Genomic DNA, 22,121 nt, shown 5'->3' with positions numbered 1-22,121 from the left:
CTGTTCTGGTAATATTAATGAAAAGCAGTACATTGAAAATACTGAACTCCACGCTGACAAGTACTTTGGAAAGCAAAAACTATTTAATTTATGAATACTTGATGAAATAAAATAAAAAAGCATTTTATATCATGGTGAATTTTCAGGCAGGGACTTAAAGAAAGTATCAAAACTGTCCAAATGTTTTCGAAAACAACACATTTACACATCACAGGGTAGAAATGGTCAGTTATCCAGCCTGCAGTTTTCAGCTCCTAGGTCGCACTCTTCTCTGGTAGACTGAATCTAGCACTGAGTGAGGCTGAGTTACAAAGGCTCGGCTATATTTAACTCAATGGGACATTCCGATGGACAGTATTCACTTCAGAGTTCCCACAGAAATGGCCAAAGTTTATCGTGCTGCAGTTTGAAATCTTCATACTTATTGTGAGATTCATAGGTGCTGTAATGTATTCATTCTTTTTTATTGCTTAGCAGTACTCTATTGTACAGATAGATGAAAGTTTGCTTAACCATTTTTCTGTTGCTGGACATGTGTGTGATTCCCAGTTTTGGGGTATTACAAATAAAGCAACTGTGAACATTCATGTGCAAATCTTTGTATGGACGTATGATTCCAAGCTTTAGCAAATGTGAAAATATTTCAAGTTTGTGCTGTAAATAGGAGATAACTACTTTCACCTTCAAGATTGGCAATATTTTAAAAATTGTGAGTTTTGAACGGGATGTGTGGGGGACAAAGAGCACTCTTTTTCATATTGCTGGAACTACAGATTGGTACAAATATTTTTAAGGGCAATTTGATAGTACCATCAAAATTGAAAAAAATATGTTTATTCTTTGTTCCAGAAATTCTCGGTCATTTGCTTTAATATTGGGAAAATTATTTAACTGCTACTTGCCTCTGTTTCTCATGGGCAGAAAGAGACTGATAATACGTAATACATACTTCACAGACTAATATGTAATTCATAGGGTTACAGTGAGCATTAAATAAAGTAATTCATGAAAAATGTTTGCCATGCCAAACATTTTTTCATTACTATTTTACTATTACTTATGGGAATCTATTCTTCAGAAATACTTTGTCAAATATATAAGGAATGTATTTTTAAGGATGTTCGCTACAACAATATTGCTATAATAAAAAACATAAATGCCCATTGATAAGGGATTAGTTAAATACATTTTGGTCCATCAGTGGGAGGCAATATAGAGAAAGGATGGATGTGTGCTCTGCGTAAGACACGGCTTGATTCCAAATCCTGCTTTAACTCTTAAGGGCTCTGGGCCTTGGTGCATTCTTTAATCTCTCTGTGTCTTAGTTTCTTCAATTATAAAAATAATGGTGATAATACCTGCCTTATAAGAGTTATTATGAGAAATGAGACATTATGTGCAAATTGTTTAGAAGAGAACCAGGATATAGTGAGCATCCCATAAATTATATTATTACACGAATTTTTACTTACCCTTTAGAAGAATAAATCTGATGCAGATCTGCATGTATTGCCATAGAAGGACACTTATTAGGAAAAGATGTTATTTTTCCCCCTGCGGATGTTACATGATGGAGGCAGTAAATAATCCACTTACATATCCTTAGACTCGGATATTAATGTTCAAATATGTGTAGATTACGACTTCATCCTCAGGAAGAGAGCAATGGTTAAGCATATTTCATATTTCATTTTTAATTTAACTTTCTTAATTTTGATTACAGATGAAAATCTTGTATGTAAAATTGATCAACTCAACAGTAAACAGTAAAAATAAAATTTAAAAATCTTTTGGTCTTTGAGTAATTTATTTGAATTTGTGAATCTAGGAAATGTACATTATATATTATATACAAAGGGAATAACAAAAGGCATTTTATTGGAAAGACTACTGTGATTGACAATATTGTATGATTGCCATTTTATAATGTGACTCTACATCGAAATGACTTAAAATGAAGAAACAAAAGTACAAATAGTTATGCTAACAAATGCATTTTGTTTTCTGTGCCATTAAATTTCTTTAGGAGCAGGAACTCCTTCATATACAGGCTACCCAAAACATATTCAAATAATTTTATGAAATAAACAAACATACAGCTTTACTCAGATTATAAAATAAGTCGGTTTTCATTTTGTATGGAAAAACCAAAACAGAGCAGATGTGCATGCAAAGATAAATAAAAACACTGGCTGTTTCTCAGTAAAGGTGATAGTCTGTCTTTCATAGCAACTTATGTACGATATAACAGGTATCCACTAAATGTAGTAACAGGGGTACTCTTGGCTGGAATTGTTCCTTTTACAAGTCGCAGCCACACTTCCTGCCCATAATTTAATTCTAATAAGGCATCCCCAGTCAAAACTCTATCACAGTGTACTTCACTGTTAATATTTTCAGACTCGAATGCAAGCTTGTCAATTCCGTCAACTACTAAAAATCCAGAGATATGAGGACTAAATGACTCGATGGTATACTTGAAAATATACACTCCAAGATATGGAATTCTGAATTTTCCAGTTCTTGGGTTATATGAAGCTCCATAATTGACCTCCAAATTATTAAACAGGATAGGACCAGGTGTAGTCATTCCATATGTATGAGATGTAAAAAATGCCACCATCGGTGCGTATCTGTAAGATCCTTTGGAAAAATCTGTTAGAGGAAAAAATGGCAAGAGTTAATTGTCATATTTTTATCTTGTTTTTTCTTTCCCCGTGTCTTTATCATTTTATCTCAGTTACAAAAAGGTGTAGCAGAAGAAAGAAAAGGTCCGCAGTCAAATTTAGCAAGGGTGTATGTGTCTGGGTGCATGCCTTTTCTCCTGGCTGGATTACCCTAAATCACCCAGCCTCAGTTTCTTCATTGAGACTAGGATAGAATGAAAGTATCACTTGAAACCTCCCTCATAGAAATGCCTCAAAAATTAATTTACATGTTTGCTTTGATCTCCCCAGAGATAAAAGAATTTAAAGCACTCTGTGATTATTATGGTATGCCAGAATGTTTTAAAGCCCCATGCAGGAGCTGAAGCTGACATGATGTAGAAACATTTTTTCCAGCGCCTTGTCGAATAGTTTCTAGAGGTTAAAATAGAAACCAAATGAAGTAGACAAAAGCAATTTTCTTTGTAATTAATGCCAAATATACTTACAAAGGCTGAGATTTAAAAATAGCATTAAAAATTTTACTCTTCAGTAGGCTGCATATTGAGAAAAACCTGATTTGAAGTATGATTTTTGCTGTCATTAAAGAGAATATATTTTAAATGCTGCACATATTTTCCTGTATAAAAATCAGAAATGGTGCACTCTTGAAGTAAATCTACGGCAACCAGTACTTACAAAATTAAGTGGACAAAAAAGTATCTTGGTTTACTCAGTACATCTGAGCATATTCTAATAGTCCTCACACAGCCAAACGGCAACATTGGCTTAACCTTCACAGAAAACACATTGCTAAGCACTTGTTAAAACCTCATTTAAATGACCATATCTGACATGAATAAAACTTGTTTTTCTTTAACAACTTCCCTGAGGAGAAAGTTTATACCAGTCAAATATGTATATCTGTATTTTCTTTCAAGATGCACAAGATTAAAAAATGGTGGTGGGGGGGTGTTAGGATTTTCAATAAACTGCCTCTGGTATACCAATACTGAAAATTTCAACAAGGGCAAATAATGAATTTACCTGACAAAAAGACATTTCCACTTGTAAATCAGGTACATTATTCAATAAGTTTTAGAAGTAAAAGGAATTAATCTTAAAACGGATCCAGATCAAACAAGTTTAAATATACATTTGTAAATATTTTCAAAAACCGTTTCTGTTTATGACATTGAGCAATTCCAAGGATGCATGTTCTTTTTTACCTGGAGCTAAAGCATTTTCTTCTACCAGCTTGACAGTGCAGTTGTCACCAGTGAAAGGGTGTCGGCAAGCACAGGTAAAGCTAGTTCTTCCATTTATACACGTGCCTCCATTCTGGCATGGGAACCTGCTACAGCCTGAATACTCCTCTGTTTCTGAAAAAGAATCAAGATAAAAGAGGATAAAGTGACCTATTTTCCTATCTCAAACCATAGTTTGTAACAGAATAGGAAAACTCTGAATTTGAAATAAGAACAGGTTCCTAGGTCCAGGTCACCTGTCAATGTGAACACGGGACTTCATGCAAATCCCTTAGCTTTGATCTCCCTCGCCCCCTTCTGTGAAGTGGGGATAGTCTTGTGATCCATTGAATTTATTCCTGTGAAATGTTAAGATTTTGGTCAACTGCAGAACAGAAAAGAATTATCTAGACACAGAACGATGTATATTTGCAACTGGAACATAATAAATGTAATGATTCAAGTCATTGAAGAAGAAAAATGTCTATTAAGTACACATTGCTAGGATAATTGGATATCTACAAAAATATAAATTCCGTGTGTACAGAAGTAATACATGTGGAAAATCCCACACAGAAGAATGTCTTCATAGAGCTGTAACATTTTGAAAGACTCTTTCAAAGCAAAACAAAGCAAAAAACAAAGAAAAACCCCACAAACACCAGAAGCCTTAAGAGAAAAAAAGTTCTCATGTTTGATCACCTAAGAATTAAAAGTCATTTGCAATGAAAGCTGCCATTATCAAAGTTCAATGATAAGTGACAAATTAAGGGAAAATATGTTTTAACAGACATAACAACCTAATCATTGATATCCACAATACATAAAAATCTCTGACATATCCAACAGAAAAAGAAAATTCTCTCATAAAAAAGGGGGGGGACAAATAATATGAGCAGGCAAATCATTAGACAAAAATTGTAAAAGAACATTAAAAGTTTTAAATATTCAACCTCACTACTAATTAAGGAACAATAAATTTAACAACAACCAAGCAACATTATTTTATATGAGGTGGTAACATTTAAAAAGCAAATATTCAGTCATTGTGATGTGAGGAAAATGGGCTTTCTCAAACAATGTTGGTTAGAGCTTAAATTGTTAGACCTTTTAATAGGACAAATTTGACTATATTTATCAGCATTAAAGAGCTTTGAGCCAGAAATACCTTCTGGCAGAATATACACACTCCATACATACTTGCCCATATACACAAAGATAATTCAAGAATGTTCTTTATGACGTCATTCCCATTAGTGAAAAATTTAAAGACTTCTAGATGGCCACTGATGCAGGACTTCTTAAAAAAATTATATGATCCCACTAAGGAGTATTAGACAGCAGTTAAAGAACATGGTAGACCTCCAATACGTTTGGTTTGTCAAAGACAGAAAGTTACAGTTCCCATATTACACATAGAACAATTTAATTTATTCAGAAAGCCTCAAATTATGAATATGGTTATAAACATAGTACATAATTATAAAAATGCAGAGAAAAAGTCAGAAAATACTTTGCCACAGTAACCACTATGGTGCCACCTTGTGGCAATAGTGTAAATAGTTTACAATTCACTCATTTCAAATTATGTAATTATTGATGACTTTTAAATTTGGGGTTATTTGCTTTCTTTAATATTTCTCTCATGAAGTGATATCTAGAAATATTTCATATCCAATCTGTTTCATATCTGTATAATAGAAATTCACATAAAATGGGACCAAACTGTATGTCCGTATTATTAGAATCTTTTTAAGGAAAATATATGATTGCACATGTAATTAGAAGTTAATTTGAATTACTTTGATATATTCTCTACAACATTCTATAAACTTTTTTCCTTATTAATAGAAATGTAAAAATATTACATGTATGAAATATCTTTTAATAAATGGTTCAAACTTCTCCACATTTCTTTAACATCATTTCTCAACCACATTAACAGGTTATCAAAACTGTTCATTTGCTGTTAGTCATCACTCTAGAACTTGGTCCATTACATGGTAACTTCAAAAATGAATGATTCTTTCTTACATGTAGAAATGAAAATTCTTTATCAAAGCACTAGGTTCATTTATTTCTGCCTTCTCTGAATCTAGCACAGTGATAGACTCACAGGAGAGTGTTCGATGAATGTATTTCGCTAGGAATGAGTCAATTGTGCAATGGAGTTGGGGGAACACTGAATTATTTATGTAATTTTATCAGCTCTATAATTCTAATTTTCCAGATGGGAAAAGTCACTCTCACCTGTAGACTCAGCCCTGTCCATGGATCAGGGATCAAACCTGTTCCAGGGAGAAGAACGTAAGAAACTGTAGAAATGAACTTCTTTGCTTTACTGTTAACTACTCTGATTCTTCAGAATCAAGTTTGCCTTCTACTTAATGTCCAAGGTGAGCATTTTCCTCCTCCTGTTTTATTACTTTGGGAAGAGGGTCTTGCCTTGCTCTTGATGTTTGAGTCATTTCATAGGGTGCCCTTTTGCCCTTTATTCCGATTCCTCTGTAGGGTCATTCATCTGGAGAATGGGTCCACTTTAGTCTAACTGAGGGCCTCAACCTTCTCTTTATTGCTAGAGTCCTCCAAACTTCTTGATACTATGCACAATTTGCCTTCTAAGAAAGCTCTCATGTTGCCCACCGATTATCTGTCCAGAGCACCTTATCCACTGGCCTGTACCTGCTTCAGCTGGTTGTTTTAAGAACTCTCTTTGCATTCCTTGCTAATTTAGGTAGCTCTGGTAGCCAAGTCCCTGACAAAATAACCACACTTTAAGACATAAAATGACATCCACAGCACCCAGAACTGAATGTATTGTGTCAATTGAGTCTAAGCAGTGTCGGCTATGGTAACAATTGCTAGTTATCTCTGCTGAAAGGAGCTTATGCCTCTGTTAATGTAACATAAACGTGAAATGTTCATTGACTATTTCTGCATCTGTACCACACTGTGCCATAACAGATCTTCTATGCTCTGATGTCACTGAAGTTCTGCAAAATCCTATATTTATTCAGTTAATTTAAATATGAGTTTACAATTATATTGATAATAATTAAATTTATCTTATTAGACCTTGAGTTACCATCTCTGCCCATAGAAACCAATCATTGTTTTATTCTGTATTCTGTACGAAATGTTTTAACCACCACTTCCGGCTTGGTTATCATTTCCAAGTTTATGTCTCATGTGTTCATCCAGGTCCTTCATAAATATATTTAATGGATCAGTGTCAAGCCCCAGAGCATTATAACGACTAAAGATTGGTTGGCACTGATTTGTTGATTGAAGTTATTTGTACTTTGTTATGCAATCATATATAAATCCACTTTTGTGCATCATCTGACTCATATTTTTCTACTTTATTATTAGAATACTTAAAAAATGCTTAGGTGCCTATATAAGGACCGGCTCAAATTAGTGCTCAACAGGCTATTTGTTCTTGAATTAACAAAAATCAAACTCTAATAAAGCATCATGTTCTTTTGACATCCTTCTTTCTCTGCCAGTAGAGCTAGTTACTTTAATTCTCTCAATTACCACCTGATGCTCTCAGGCTCTCTTAATTGAACATATCACTCTGGACTATAATTGCTCACCTTTATTATTTCCAACTAAGGTGTGAGCTTTTATGAGGTCAGGGCTCGGGCCCTCTGTTTCTTAACTTTTGTGTCACTACTGATTAGCACAGTGCCTAACATATAGAAAATGCTAATATATTTTTAATAATAAACAAACAGATTAATGAAAGACTGAATAGATGACCGCATTCTAGTGTGACTATATCGCTTCATCACAGTTTCACAATGACTACGTAGAGTTTGATGCTGTGGTATCATTGGCATGTTTTTCTAGAGACATGGAATCATTTCAAGCAAACTTTCTACAACTCTCCTACCTTGGGCTTCAATAACCTCTTAAATTCTCTCAAGACCTTTTAAATTTATTTTTTGCAGAAGATTAGTACAATTAGTTGAACAGTTCTGCCAACTCAACATTCTACTATCGTGTGCAAGCAGCATAACTAATCTTTCAATATTCATTTCCCTGCTCCGAACACAACTAAAATCCCTCTTCCATTGTCCTGGAATATTTCATATTTCCTCAATTTGTTTTGGTCTTTACTCTCTGGACCCTAATATGTGCTCTAGTTCCCTTTTTCTATTAATCCCACTTTTATATTTCATAAATGTTCATGTTACATTTAAACTGAGTGGAGAGCTTCTTATGTTTTCAAAGTACCCTGCCTTTGCTACCATTCATCATTCTTTGTTATAGTTACTTGCTTAATATATGAGCTCCATGAGGAGAGGGACTGTGTTGAATTTACCACTCTACCCACTAAACCTTTCTCAGTGCTCATTCAAACTTAATTGGAATTTGACAAATAAATGAAGGAACACTGTTTTGATGTCTTCTAATTTATTCTTATTTTATTTATATTACCCATAATCTTATATGTATTTTCACTTTTTATTTTACTTTATTTATATTTATATTGCTTACTTCTACTCTAGCATCAAGTTTTTATTATTATTTTTTAATTTAAACAATTACATTACAGAGGGCAGATAACTGATCCCTGCATAAGGCACAATGGAGTTTCCAATAGATTAGTGAGGGAACCTACCATTTTGTTTCTGGGCCGGTTTTGCAATACACAGAGGAAAGCATTATACAGATCCACTACGTGTCTCTTTCCTAGGTAATATCCCCACTCAGTATTAGCACTTTTCTTCATGTTTCATTCTGATTCCAATGCTCTCTAAACTGTTTCCATCCTTATATTTATGAATACATTTATAACTTTCAGTGCTACTTTGCCTCCCCGCTTATCAAAATTGTTTCTATCAAATAAGGTTTATTTTCTATTGCTCTAGAAATATTTCATTTGTCCCTTTCCAATAATAACTCCTCGAAATGTCAATATTTATCTGTTTATATTAAATTTTGAAATTCATTATTCATTTACCCACATTCTATTCACTAGTGTATAGAGGGAAAATACTGCTTTCCTTTCACGTTATCAATTTTTATTTTGTTCTTTTTTATATATATTTATATATCACATCTGTTGTTCTTGATATTGTTTTCTGGGATCTTTTTTTCCCAACCCTTCAAATATCACTTTAAATCACATTTAATCATATCAGCAATCTTTACCAAATGTAATAGCCCTGTCCCAGAAGATTTACTCCAACCATTCCCATTAAACTATTATTCTGTTATCTTAAGCCATGACCTAGGAAATTAAATGTTTTTATTTGATATCATCAACTGTTTTCTCCTTTTTCTTCAGAGTCATAACCATCAATCAAAAGAAGAATTAAAAGCACTGTCTGGAAAATACATTAAAATGTGTTCAACATCATTAGTCATTAGAAAAATGCAAAATAAAATCACAAAGAGATACAACTGCACATCTATTAAAATGGTAAAAGATATTGACAATGTCTGGTAAAGATGTGGGGCAATTAGAATTTCATAAGTTATTAATGGAAATGCCAGGTGGTTGGCCAGTTCCAATTACTTAACTACTGCATTTATCTTATAACCAAGATATGCTGCTTCTGCTTCTATATGTTTATTCAAGAGAAATGGAAACTTCTGTTTACACAAAAACCTGAATGTGCATGTTTATAGCAGATTTATTCATAATCACTCCAAACTGGAAACAGCCAAAAAATATTTCCTCGAGGAAAATAATCAAAAGACAGTACATCCATGTAATTGACAATTACTCAATAAGGAATACATGCAGCAAAATGGATGAATCTCAAACATATTCCATTAAGTGAAAGAATCCAGACTGAAAAGCCCACATGCACTGTATGATTTCACTTATTAGATTTTCTGGAAAACATAAAATTGAATGGGAAGAAGTTAGATCCCTGGTTGCCAAGGCCTGGGAGTGGGGATCGGGTTTGACTGTACAGGTGCATGAGGAAATTTTGAGGCTGATGAAACTGTTCTCTATCTTGACCGTGGTGGGGGTTTCATGACCACATGTTTGTCAAAACTCATAGACTGTATATCAACACCAGTAAGTTCAACTGTTATAACTTACATAGTTATACCGCAAACAAAGAAACAAATAAACATCCTCTGCTTCAAGTCCCTTAATTTCCTACCTAGGATTTCAAAATCACCAGAGAATAGTCAAGGCTTTTTTTTTTGGCTGTAGCATTTATTCTTTTACCAAATGTAATGTCCCAAAAGTAACGGTCCTGCTCTTTGATTTCCATTTCATCCCCATTAACTTTTCTGGTTGGCGTTCTCACTATGTCATAGGTAGGTGATTGCAGGAGTCTTAAAATTGCTTTGCCTGCCTCTAAACCAACCCTGTCCATATAGCTATAAAATACACTTTCCTATACAATGTAATACTGTACAATGTAAACATCATTGCCTTTTAAAATCTAGCGTTGTAAAATTTTAAAAATTCTCAGACAAACTTTTCAGGCAAAGTTAAAGTGCCCACGTGCGTATATGCACACATACATATAACACTCAGGCCCTTTCCTAACTTGTTCTAGGGAGTGTAAATTGATACTTTCTGAAGAGAAATTTGTGCAATATTTATCAAATTCTTTCAAAATGTACATTGGCTATGCACCAAATAATATTAATAATTGCAAATAAAATTTATTTGACTCTTAAGAAAAAAACTGCTTAGAAGATTTTTAACGCAACATTTTAAACTAATATGACACTGAATAATAAAAATTATCTTGTACCTTTAATCTAGGAACATTTTTTTCAAAGCTCTTCTTCAGGCAAATCTGCAGTTTGACAGTTTCAAGGAAATGCCTTAGTTTACAATAAATTGCTAAGTAAATGTACACATTGACTTTGTACAAACAATAATTTCTTCATTAACAATAGTCACTAAGCTTAGGTTATGTTTGAATGGTAGTGTTGATGTCTCCTCATTTTTATGGTAATTCAGATAACCATTTGGAATACTGAGCATTTTTCATAGCTTCTAATTTACTTTGGTGGGACTGGAAAACACAATCGCATGCTAACATCCATATAAAATGTGCTCACCCTCCTATCTATTCGTTGCTTCTTAATATTCTCTCCTGACTTCTCTCACTCCAATTGCTATTTAAAGGTTGCTGTTCTAACTCTGCTCCTGCTTCTGGTCCCTTGGTTGTAAGCATATGCTCCTGGCTTATCCACACCCAGAGTTTCAAAACACTATCTTTATGCTGATGCCTCTCAAATCTAAATCTCCATGAAAATTTCAAATTTTAATACTTGCTTAAAATAATAAGGCCTAGAAAAGAAAGAATTCTTAAAGGAGGGTTGATTAACCATAGAATATGGTTTTCTGTTGTAAAAAGTGTATGTGTAGGGCCGAGCCCGTGGCGCACTTGGGAGAGGGCAGCGCTGGGAGCGCGGAGCGACGCTCCCGCCGCGGGTTCGGATCCTATATAGGAATGGCCGGTGCACTCACTGGCTGAGTGCCGGTCACGAAAAAACGACAAAAAAAAAAAAAAAGTGTATGTGTATTTTGGTACCTTTATCATTCTGGCACAACATGCAATAACTTTTCCTCATTGATTTCTTTAGTTTTCCAAACACTGTGTGATACTTTTATTGTAATTTGTTTTTAGGAGTAAAGAGACTTGAGTTTAGATTCATTAATGTTGACAGCAATAGAGTGTCACTGATATTTTCCCCTGAAACAATGATATTTAACATAAACAGATTTGAAAAGTTCAAATTAAGTTTATAACATGAAATACTTATCATTTCTTTCTAGAGCTAACTTTAAGCTGTGTACAGTAAAATTGGCAATTAAAAACTTAGAGTTTATTTTTCAGATTTCATATGCAGTTAATCTATGGCACAGCGATTGTTTCTATGCTGCAGTTTTTATCAGGATAAAAGTATCATATTCACTTGGACCATTACACAAGTTCATAATCTATAATTCAATAATCTCTACACATTCCTTTTCATGTTTGATAATCAACATGACACAAAGTGATTCTATCATGTGCAATTTTGAATTAATAATTTACTTAATAACCAGTACAAAGACATATATTCACTGTATTTAATTTTCAGACCAGCTAATAATAAAATTTAGTTTCAAATATTTGGTGTCAAAGAAATAGTCTATTGTCAAGTAATAGATCCTGTGGTTCTTGCTTGGGGAAGAACCCAAGCATATGCAGTGACTATATACATGGAACCTGGTATTCTGTCCCATTTTCTGTTCAATGTCAAACCAAATATTAGAAATTTTGTTTCAGAAAATGTGATCATCAAACATCTGGTTTCTGACTGTTCACCTGAGATATAGTGGCCACTTTATGGTAGGACAAGGTGAAGAAAGAGTTGTCAATTTTGTCAGTATTCTCTCTTCAACGGTCATAGTCCTTCTATCTGAAGGGGAATCATATGGAAATCTGGGGGAGTCTTTTCTTCTCCCAAAGAGCCATGAACAAAAAGTAGTTCATTTAATATTCTCTTCAACAATAATACATTTTATTGATACAAATTGGGGAGGCCATCCCTAGTAGAGAGGCCTGACAACTAACTCTGACAAAAAGAGTATCTTTAAGATCATGCACAGGAAAGAGTTAACATAGGAGGCTGGAAACTGCTATCTTTAGAAAGACATACTTGCAAGGTTTTGCCCTTGGGCAGCATCTGGGAATGTGACTTCTCTCCAGTCCCCCCTGATAAGAGTCATTTACTGTGTCTACCCTCCTATTGTGTATCTTTTTATCATAATAAATCTTAGCTGTGAACATGAACATCACTATACCCCAAGTCCTATGAGTGCTTCTTGCGAATCACCAAACTTGTGCAGGGTTTTGAGGACCTTCTAAAACAGAATATAAATTCTAAATTCAAGCAGATAGTTCTTGAAATTTAATTGTCTTATATTCAGATATTTTTGTTCATAAGACAACTTATTAGTTATCTTGAGGTACATTTGAAAAAAAAATTTTATATTATGGAAAATCATATTAATGGTGGAAAATCTCTGGAGAACACCATGCTTAAAATTTTTTGCAATTTTTTTCCCAGTGCTTCTCAATGCACATATTTTTTTACAGTTGTCTTTATATTTTGTATCCTATTCTTTTTGATTTATCATTATATAATAAGTATAAACTAAGTTATAAGCATATGCTGAGTTTAAAACACAGCAATTTACAAAAGCAAAGACAGGGAACAGTGGAATACCAAGAGTCTGTAAATTATATTAATGTATGAAAATAATTATATATCAAATATTAAGAAAATAAAGATATAAATATTGAATATAACTAAGGAAATTGCATTATTGAATTATAGCTAACTTAATAATATACTGTATGCAGATTATTTCCTCGATCCTCAAAATAAACTTGTGAGGTGAGTATGTTACTCTTGTTTTATGAATGAAGAAAGTAAGGATTAGAAAAATAAATGACTTATTCCATGCAAATATGTTGCCAGGCAGGACTAGAACCCTGGTTTCCGGATTCCAAAGTCAGTGTTTATTAGTCATCACAACTGCCTCCATGTAGTCACAAAATTTAGAATTTGTTTTAAAGCAGTATACAATAATTTATATTTGCTAAGCTTTTATTTTTATTTTTTTAATGCTCATATTCACAACAATGCTAATTTTTAAAAGTGGCATTTGATACACTACCAAATGTTTTATTGAATGTAATTTTTCTCAGGAGTAAAGGATAATTATGAATAAAAGAGGTTTATTAAGGAGGGCTAAATTGGTACATATTGGGGAAATGGTTGAAATATAAAGTCAATGGTCTCTCCAGCAGGAGGCGCACGTGCTCAGCAGTGGCGCTGCTGACATTACGTTAAGGCAGGACTCAGCTACTCTGGAAGGGCAAGCAGCCAAACTCTCTCTGCAGGGAGAAGTCTGCCAATTGCTGTACAAACAAACCTTCCAAGATGAAATGCAAACCTCTTGGTGTCAATTAGAATATTGTTTAGAAACAAATTAAATATTTAGCAATCGAACCGGAATAGCTTACCGGCAATGGCCGACAAGGAATCAGAGTTAGCATAACTGAATGTAGAACTGGCTCAAAAGGAAGTGAGAGGGATGAGTACTCTGAATTTTGCCCTTCTTCAACATCAAAGGAAGATCCTGTTAATAACTGATGGTGACTTTCAATTACTACCCACTGGCCATATCACAACTGATATCACAAGCCAAACTGAAAAGTAGCACCTTGCTTCCTCATTATCAGTGTAGAAATAAGTCAGGACTTGCCTCTGCAAGAAAGGAAAAGTCCTAGGATTATCAGCTCTGGCCATATAGAATATTAAGATATGGCCAGACTCTGAAAAACAAACAGAAGGAAGGGAAAGGGTGTGAACATTCTCTACAGTCTCTTCAAATACAGTGGCTGAGGACTGAGCCTTGGGTCCCGCAGACCAGGAGTCAGGCTTGGGAATTTACTAGTTGCATGAATTTAGGCTGGATACTTTAGTTAATCTTTCTAAGAATTAGTTGTTTACTCATCTTCAAAATAAGAATAAGGTCTGGCCAGTTGGCTCAGTTGGTTAGAGCACAACCTTCTAACACCAAGGTCAAGGGTTCAGATCCCCATACTGGCCAGCCGCCAAAAAAAAAAAAAAAAAAAAAAAAAGAATAGTAGTACTTGCCTCCTAGGTATCGTTAAATGAAGTATATCGTATAATTTATACAGTGTTTGAGATACAGTAAATGTTAATTAATAGTATCCTATATCATATTATTATAGTATTAGTATTATCAGGCTTCAAAGTAAGTTATCAGTTATTAAAATTAAGATTAAAATTTTTTTTTTTTTTTGGTCCTTTTTGTGACCGGCACTCAGCCAGTGAGTGCACTGGCCATTCCTATATAGGATCCGAACCTGCGGCAGGTATGGCTTTTCTTTCTGCAAACCACTTATTTTGCAAATGATAGTAGTTATGATTTTCATAATATGATCGTACAGTTCATAAGAAGATGATAAATTATCTTCTGGCTTTAGTTAGCTTTTGTTTTTTTAAAGGAGAAATTAGCCTGAGTCCACTAGTTTCATCACCTTACGTAGACTTTACCTGATCAGCTGTTCAACGCAGACCATCAGTTTTATGGCCTGTGGAAGCAGTGATGGCTTAATGGGTGTGCAAATCTATGCACCCACTTCAAAGGGCTCCACACCTTATGTTGCTCATCCTGCAGAAAGTGAATATCTACCTTGCACGTAGAATTAGGCCATATATCTTTATGGCTCTAACATCATTATCGGTATCTTTACTTTGATAGAATAAATAACATTTAATTAATTATTAATTTTGGTAGCTAGGTCTGTAAAAAATTCTACTCAAAGTATGTAAAGAAACAGGATGCATTTTTATGAAGGCATCATTGGAATGAAGAGAATCAGAACTGAGTTATTTCTTATTATTAGCCCATTTTGCCCAATAATCATCAATCACTATAAGCATCTAAATTTAATTTTTATAAGGTCCTAACATGCATTCTTTATACTATCAAAGTTTATAAGTTCTTATGTTCTAGAAAATTTTTTACTTCAATTAATCTTGAGGCTATTTAAATTTTACACTTACTGTACAGATCCAGATATTTTTTGGTTCAAGAAAAGAAAAATGACATAGCTTGCCTAGTGTGTGATTACACATACCATAGAGCTTAACTGAAGCTCATGTTGCAGTGTTCCCATGAATATCAAGGACTTATTAGCATGGAAAACAATAACTCATTAGTTTTCCTAAAGTTGATATTATAAGAACATCTTGTATTGAGATATTTCTCTGAGAAATATATAGGTCTAAATAGTTTGTTTTGTGTTCCCACAGGGGTAAAATTAGTCCTCCTAGGTGAGATTAAATTGGGGAAATCATAAATAAATATACTAATTTAAATAGTTGAGAGAATTCGAGTCTCTGTTATTCTGTGATATTTAATATAATCAAAACATTTAGAGACAAAATATGAGTCATATTATGTTAAAATATTGATGACCCTTTTGTAATGAAAAAGCAATAAAATACAAAATTCATTCAAATGGGCATATAATTAACAACTCATAAGAGAAAAACACAGCCTTTTTTTGTTTGTTTTTTTAGTAAGAATCAGTAGCTATTTTCGTTATGAAAATATTATTTATTATTACTCATATGCCAGACATATTCACAAAACTTCCTTACAGAGACGTTATTGAGCAGTTTATATGCACCATACTGAATTCCTCTCTCCTCCCAAATTTATGCTCCTCTGCTTGGTGTTTATAATATCTATTAATGGTACCACTAACCATTTCTTTCCCAAATTCAAAACCTCAGATTAGTCTAGGTCTCTCTCTTCCCCACGTGCCATGCATTCAGGCTGTGAATAGCTCATGGTTCTTACAATGCTATGTCTGCAACATATTTCTACTAATGACCTCAACAAATCACCTACTGGAATCTCATCACTTAAAAGGAAGAAACTGAGACCCAGCCAGGTGAACTTTTTGTCTTCGGCTACTAACTAATACCTACACTTCCTAAGACAACTAGTACCAGAATCAAGACTTGATGTTCTTCAGGTCATTAGTCTTTCCATCGTCTCTGTTTCTGTTGATTACACCTTCACAACATTTCTCGCATCTGTCTCCTCTGTTTCAATTACCCCTTCCTTAGATCTTACTCTTATTGCTCTTGCCAATATTTATTCAATAATGTCCTAATGGGTATCTAATTTCATCCTCTGCCGTCATGCTGCACCCTACTGCTAGCTTCATGCCTCTGAGCCACAGTTGTTACCACACCCAGCCCACTGCTCCAAATTTTCATAGACATCCCATTCTTTACCAAATTGTGTCTAAGTGCCTTAGCTTGGCATTCATGGTCTTCTGTGATCTACCCAAATCTACCAAATCTAAATCCTGAACATTCACTGTCAAACAGTCATTCAACAGCTATTTATTGATTTCCTGTTGCACCCCAGACATTGTGCTCATATGCTAAAATGAATAATTCTGGTCATATTTATCAAGGATCTCATTATGTATTAATAGCTTTCTTTAATTACTTATGCAAAGAAAATTGTTCTGTAGGAGCAAATTGTTTTATAGAAGCCTGACCAGAAAAAGTTTAAAAACATGTACATAAATATTTACACTAAAAGTGTTTGTTTTGTACTGATGCCTAAATTACATATGATAGAATCAGATTCAAAGAATGTGTCTTTGTATTAATTGACCATCTACCTAAGTTAAAGTAAATACCTTTTATATTTTATGGTCATGCTAAACTGTACAGATCTAAGTATCATTTAAGTCAAAGCAGAGGTTAAACGTTATTTTACAGTAATAGCTTACCAGGATATATAATGTTGTCCGTGTTTCTTTGAGCCCGGCCTATCAGGACAGTGGTAAGATTGACTGTTGGTTTCTTAAGTGTACCAGGTTTCTTCAGCAATGATTTTACTTGCTTCTGAGACTTGATTACATTTCCTAGACTACCAGACAAAGATTGATCAATGTACCCAGTTAAATTAGACATGGCAGCTTGAGTTTTTATTTCAATTATTGATTCCACGAATTCAGTCAGACCTTTCTGAAGAAGCTGCATATCTGGCAGGGAAGCCTTTATCCACTTAGGTATGGTAGCATTCAGTTCAGATATACTCATAGATGCATCATGACACATTGTTAAAACTTCATAGAGAGTTGTGTTAAGCAAAGAGAAGTTAATTGAAAGATAGATGGATTTTGCTTCCAGTGCCTTAAATCTGGAATTTAATACCTGCAGTTGAAGAGCCTGGTTTCTGTCATTTGTGGTTCCACTGCCTTTTTTAATTGAAATATAAAATGGTATCAGCATCTGGGTCACTTTAGACTCAATGCCTTGCAAGCGAGTTTCAAAATTTCTGGCAATTTTAGCTGCTGCAAGTATTTTTTCTTCCAGATGACTCATATTTTGCTGGTATTTTATCACTTGGGAAGTGGTTTTATCGAACATTTCATAAATCTTTTGAAAGTTGGACTGATTTAGTTTCTCATCTTTAGGAATATTTGCAAGGGCCTTGGCAACTTGCAAAATAAAGTTGTATCTCTGATTATCATTGACCAACATCTCAATAGAATCATTCAAATGTTGGAATTGAGAAACAAATGCCAAAATAGTTTCCATATTTGGGGTACATTTATGATGGACCTCGGGATTATACTTAACAGTACTCAAAGTCTCTTTTAGCACATAGTTATCTTGAATGAAGTCAATGGCATTGTTCATAATAATCATTGTCTTATTTAGGCCGTCTTCCATTTCTAAGACATATTCATTAATATGTCTTTCTAAGGCATCACCACGACTCTGTACTTCATTTCTAAGTAAGTTGTATCTTTTTGTAAGTTCTTTGATGAGAAAATTTAGACTATTGACAGCAGTGGTCAGATTTTCCACCTTTTTCCTTATCACTACTGCTTCCTTTGGTTGTTGAGACGTCATTGTCTGTCTAAGTGATGCTCCCTGCTCAAGCAAAGGTTGGAGGATCTCCATATCATAAGTCAAATCATTTAGTTGCTCACTCATTTTATCCATCTTATCGTCCATTGGAAAGAGAAACTCAGCCAATGTTTGGTTTAACACATGTACGTTCTCTTCTGTGTCCTTAAGTTGAAATTTAAAATCATTTCTGCACTTGGATAACATGTCTTCACATTCACCCCTGACAGATTCTTTCTCCATTTCCAAAGCAATGGTGAGATTGTTAATCTTGGTGTCTTGGATGTGCAAATCATCAAACATTTGCAGCATCATTAAACCCTGCTTCTTTATATTCTCATGTAAAGTAGACATGTACTCAGTGACATTATTACTAACTGATTCAGCAGCTGGAATATTGTTCTGGTCTGATACTTGTTCAGTGGATAAAAGCTGCTCACGTACCTCCTTCATTTTAGAAAGTGCCTTATTGAGGGATTCATAATACAGAAAGCTCCTTGAATGTTCCTGTTCTAGAGCACCTTCTAAACGAGCCTGCTTTGCTTCTAGTTCTTTAATAGGTTTCTCACATGCAAAAGTCATTTCTTGCCTTACATTCACAATGTGATTCTTTAGCTCTACGATATCCTTCAAAGTGGGCCTATTTTCTTGCATTAAAACAGACTTTTGCTGAACTGCTATTGAAACCACAGATTCATTAACTTGTCGAACTACTTGCTTGATGTTTTCAAGGTCCTCTGATAGACTCGATACAGTCTTGAAGAGCTGTGCTACAGTCTCTTGCATGTCATTTTGAAAAAACTTAAGTTGTTCTCTTACTATGTCCTTTACCAGATTATTAATGCTTTTGGATTTTAGACCTAGAGAAAGAAACAATAAATAATAATAAATGGTACATGATTTTAATTATTTAAGACTTTAGACACCCCTAAAAAGATAAAAAGTTCGAGACAAAACACTAAAAACATGCAGTAATAAAAATACTTCTCAACTACATTTTCTTATGAAATTTTAAAAATTACTATAATTCATGGAAAGTGATCACCTTCTTAAATAAATCTGATAGGAGAAATCAATTGCAGTGTAGAACATACTTGAACCATAAAACCAAGGTTCTGTGGGCAAAAGACATGAAAGAACTACTACCGGCTTCAGTAATAGACCTCGTATGCAATAATTCTAGGTCTAGTCTTAGGCTTCCATGAAAATAAATGGCTTTTGGCTTTCTGGCATTAGCTCATGACTGTTATTAATTTTCTAGTAAGTAGATTTTAGAACCTACGTGTTGAGTTTATAATAACTAATAAATTGACTGTAGAGAACTTTAATGAGACTCCCAAATATGAAGAAATATTCACAAGGTTTAACAATGGTTTATAATTACAATAAAATAATAATAACGAGAGGTTTAGGGATTGCAAAACTAAGTCAATTTCAAATGAAATCAGGAATTCAAGATACACCTGATTATCATAACATGACATTAATTTTTAACAACAACAAAAAAGAGGAAACTTGTTACTATTGAAACACATACTACTATCTCTAACATTAGAAAGCATGGACTGATCATAAACTGAGACTGTGGTAGGCTCTAAAAGTAGCACTAAAAGAAAAAATAAAAGGAAAAGGGTACTGAACTATACAGAAGTATTTAGAATAAAAAAAAATTTAAAAATGTAAAAAAAGAAACCGTTGGATACAAAGACAAAACAGGAAAAAACAAAACAAAACATGCTTGAGGTATATTCATCGTATCTAGCTATGAAGAACACATAAATATAAGGTATGTCCATTCAAATTCAACGTATAGCCAATGACTATAATGTAAACATAGAGGCATCATAACACAAAGCATTTTAAACAGGAGAATCTGTACAATGGGATATTGCCAAACGAGTTAAGGCTACCATGTAGCCTATTCAAAAAATATTGCAAGAGGATAAATTGAATATAGGCTCTACATGTCTTTATTTTGAAAGCAAGTTTTTTAAAATAACGTGCATGAGGGATTTACACAAAAAGTATTGTGAAAGAGCAATTATAAAAAATAGAATGATGTATTGCCGGGGCATCTTGACATTAGTTAAACTGTCACAAAGACAAAGCTATAAATGTGATGGTTGTTTATATGAATTAATATTTCCCTGGAAATTCCACACTCTAAATATCAATGTTGCTAAATAAAGACACAGAAAAAGATCTTTTACTTTACTTTTTCTAAACCTAGCAGAAACTGAAATAAGTTTAAAATTCCGAAAAATGTAAGTGAAGATCAATTTATACACAATGGAAAAATTAATAAACACATGAGAAGTATGGAATACTAATCAATGACAACCAGCACCAAAGTAATAAAAAAAGGCTAGATTAATTTTAAAAGATTAAATAGCCACAATTAAAGAAATCATGCAATCAGTCCTTTCTTTTGTATCTACTAACATGAATAATCACACTAGAAAGGTTTTAAAGTATTTTTATTTTCTATGTTTTGCTTAGCCTTTAGCCAGTTATCCATTTATTCAACAAATATTCATTAAGTATATTCCATATGCTACACAGAAAATAAAATTTAGAAAATTCAATTTCTGGTCTTAAAAATAGAATATGTTAAGCTTCACTGAGTGTAAGGTGCTACTCAATAGCAAAGTTATTTTTATTGCTCTTTCTACAAGATCATTTAGTCATTTTCTGTTAGTTAAAATAGTTTTTAATTGTCATGACACCCAAAATATTTAAGGTTGGGATTAGATCTTCTTTGAGTTTATAACCTGATAATTTTGACTGTAAGATATTTTTCAAGATTGAAAAGGAAAAATAAAACATAAGCTTTACTAAATTAATTAATTAGTTCTGGACAATGACAATAAATGTTTAACTTCAGCAAACAAAAACTACATGACCTGAAAATCTGAATAAATATGACAGTAGGTAAAAGCACTGCAGATAGATAAAATTCCATGCAGAATCTATATCAAAGTAATTAGGAAAAATAAATAAATAAATAAAAATGAAAAATATGACATACACTAGCTGTTATGTTTTAAAACTTTTCTGGAAAAATACATTGAAGAAAGGGCAAAATCACAGCAGTGTCTGAAAAGATATCAAACAGATTGTTAGCTTAAAAATTTGTTTCAGAATAAGGAGCTTTTCAGATAACGTTTCTACAATTTGTTACTAAAGAAAGAACCATCTGTGTGAGAGTCTGATTTCTCAAAAATATGTAAAAGTGCTTTTGGTAATATCTGAGTGGACACGTCATTTTAATTCTATTTGATTCTGTTTAACGCAACTCATATGCTTCTACTTTCTAAAGAAGATGATATTATATTCGATGGCTTAACAGATATATTTGATCTCAGAAATCCCTTCTGTGGTTGTGAATGTATTGCCTTTTTATAACATTCAGACACCTCTTAAGGAGTTGAGACATTTGATTTTCAACAGTTCCAATGGCTACTGGCAGATTAAGCAGTGTTTTTTTTTAACTTGGATGTGGCACAAACAAGGAAGCTGTGGTTTTGCTGTGCTAGCACTACACCTTGGGAGTGGGTTTAGGTTTTGTTTCCTGTAAGAATATTCATTAAGTATGAGCCCTCTGGTTCTTGTAATTATGATTGTGCTCTGTACACAATTCATCCCTCCCATTGAGGAGGAAATTTCATTATTGTTGCTGTTGCTGTCAGTGTGTGTTATTTTCCTGTGTCAGTGCTAGAATTTTTGTTAGTAGGTCATGAAAAACAGTTGACAAGCCAAA

At 33.6% G+C, this 22,121-nt stretch overlaps 1 protein-coding gene across 1 annotated transcript in view; it reads right to left on the bottom strand.

Annotated features, from left to right (window-relative positions):
* Positions 1–1,898: 1,898 nt before the first annotated feature.
* Positions 1,899–22,121, bottom strand: part of MMRN1 (multimerin 1) — a 54,030-nt gene continuing 33,807 nt past the window's right edge. Inside the window, exons 6-8 of the mRNA XM_063108187.1 lie at positions 17,233–19,221; positions 3,875–4,027; positions 1,899–2,655 (exon numbers count right to left, since the gene is read on the bottom strand). Coding sequence (XP_062964257.1) covers positions 2,234–2,655; positions 3,875–4,027; positions 17,233–19,221 — 2,564 coding nt within the window. The 3' untranslated portion in view covers positions 1,899–2,233. The remainder of the gene's footprint in view (positions 2,656–3,874; positions 4,028–17,232; positions 19,222–22,121) is intronic.

This window comes from Cynocephalus volans, chromosome 9 (assembly GCF_027409185.1).
Source record: "Cynocephalus volans isolate mCynVol1 chromosome 9, mCynVol1.pri, whole genome shotgun sequence".
NCBI lineage: Eukaryota > Metazoa > Chordata > Mammalia > Dermoptera > Cynocephalidae > Cynocephalus > Cynocephalus volans.
Note: the sequence above shows the minus strand (reverse complement) of the source record. Positions and strands in the feature narration are given on the sequence as shown.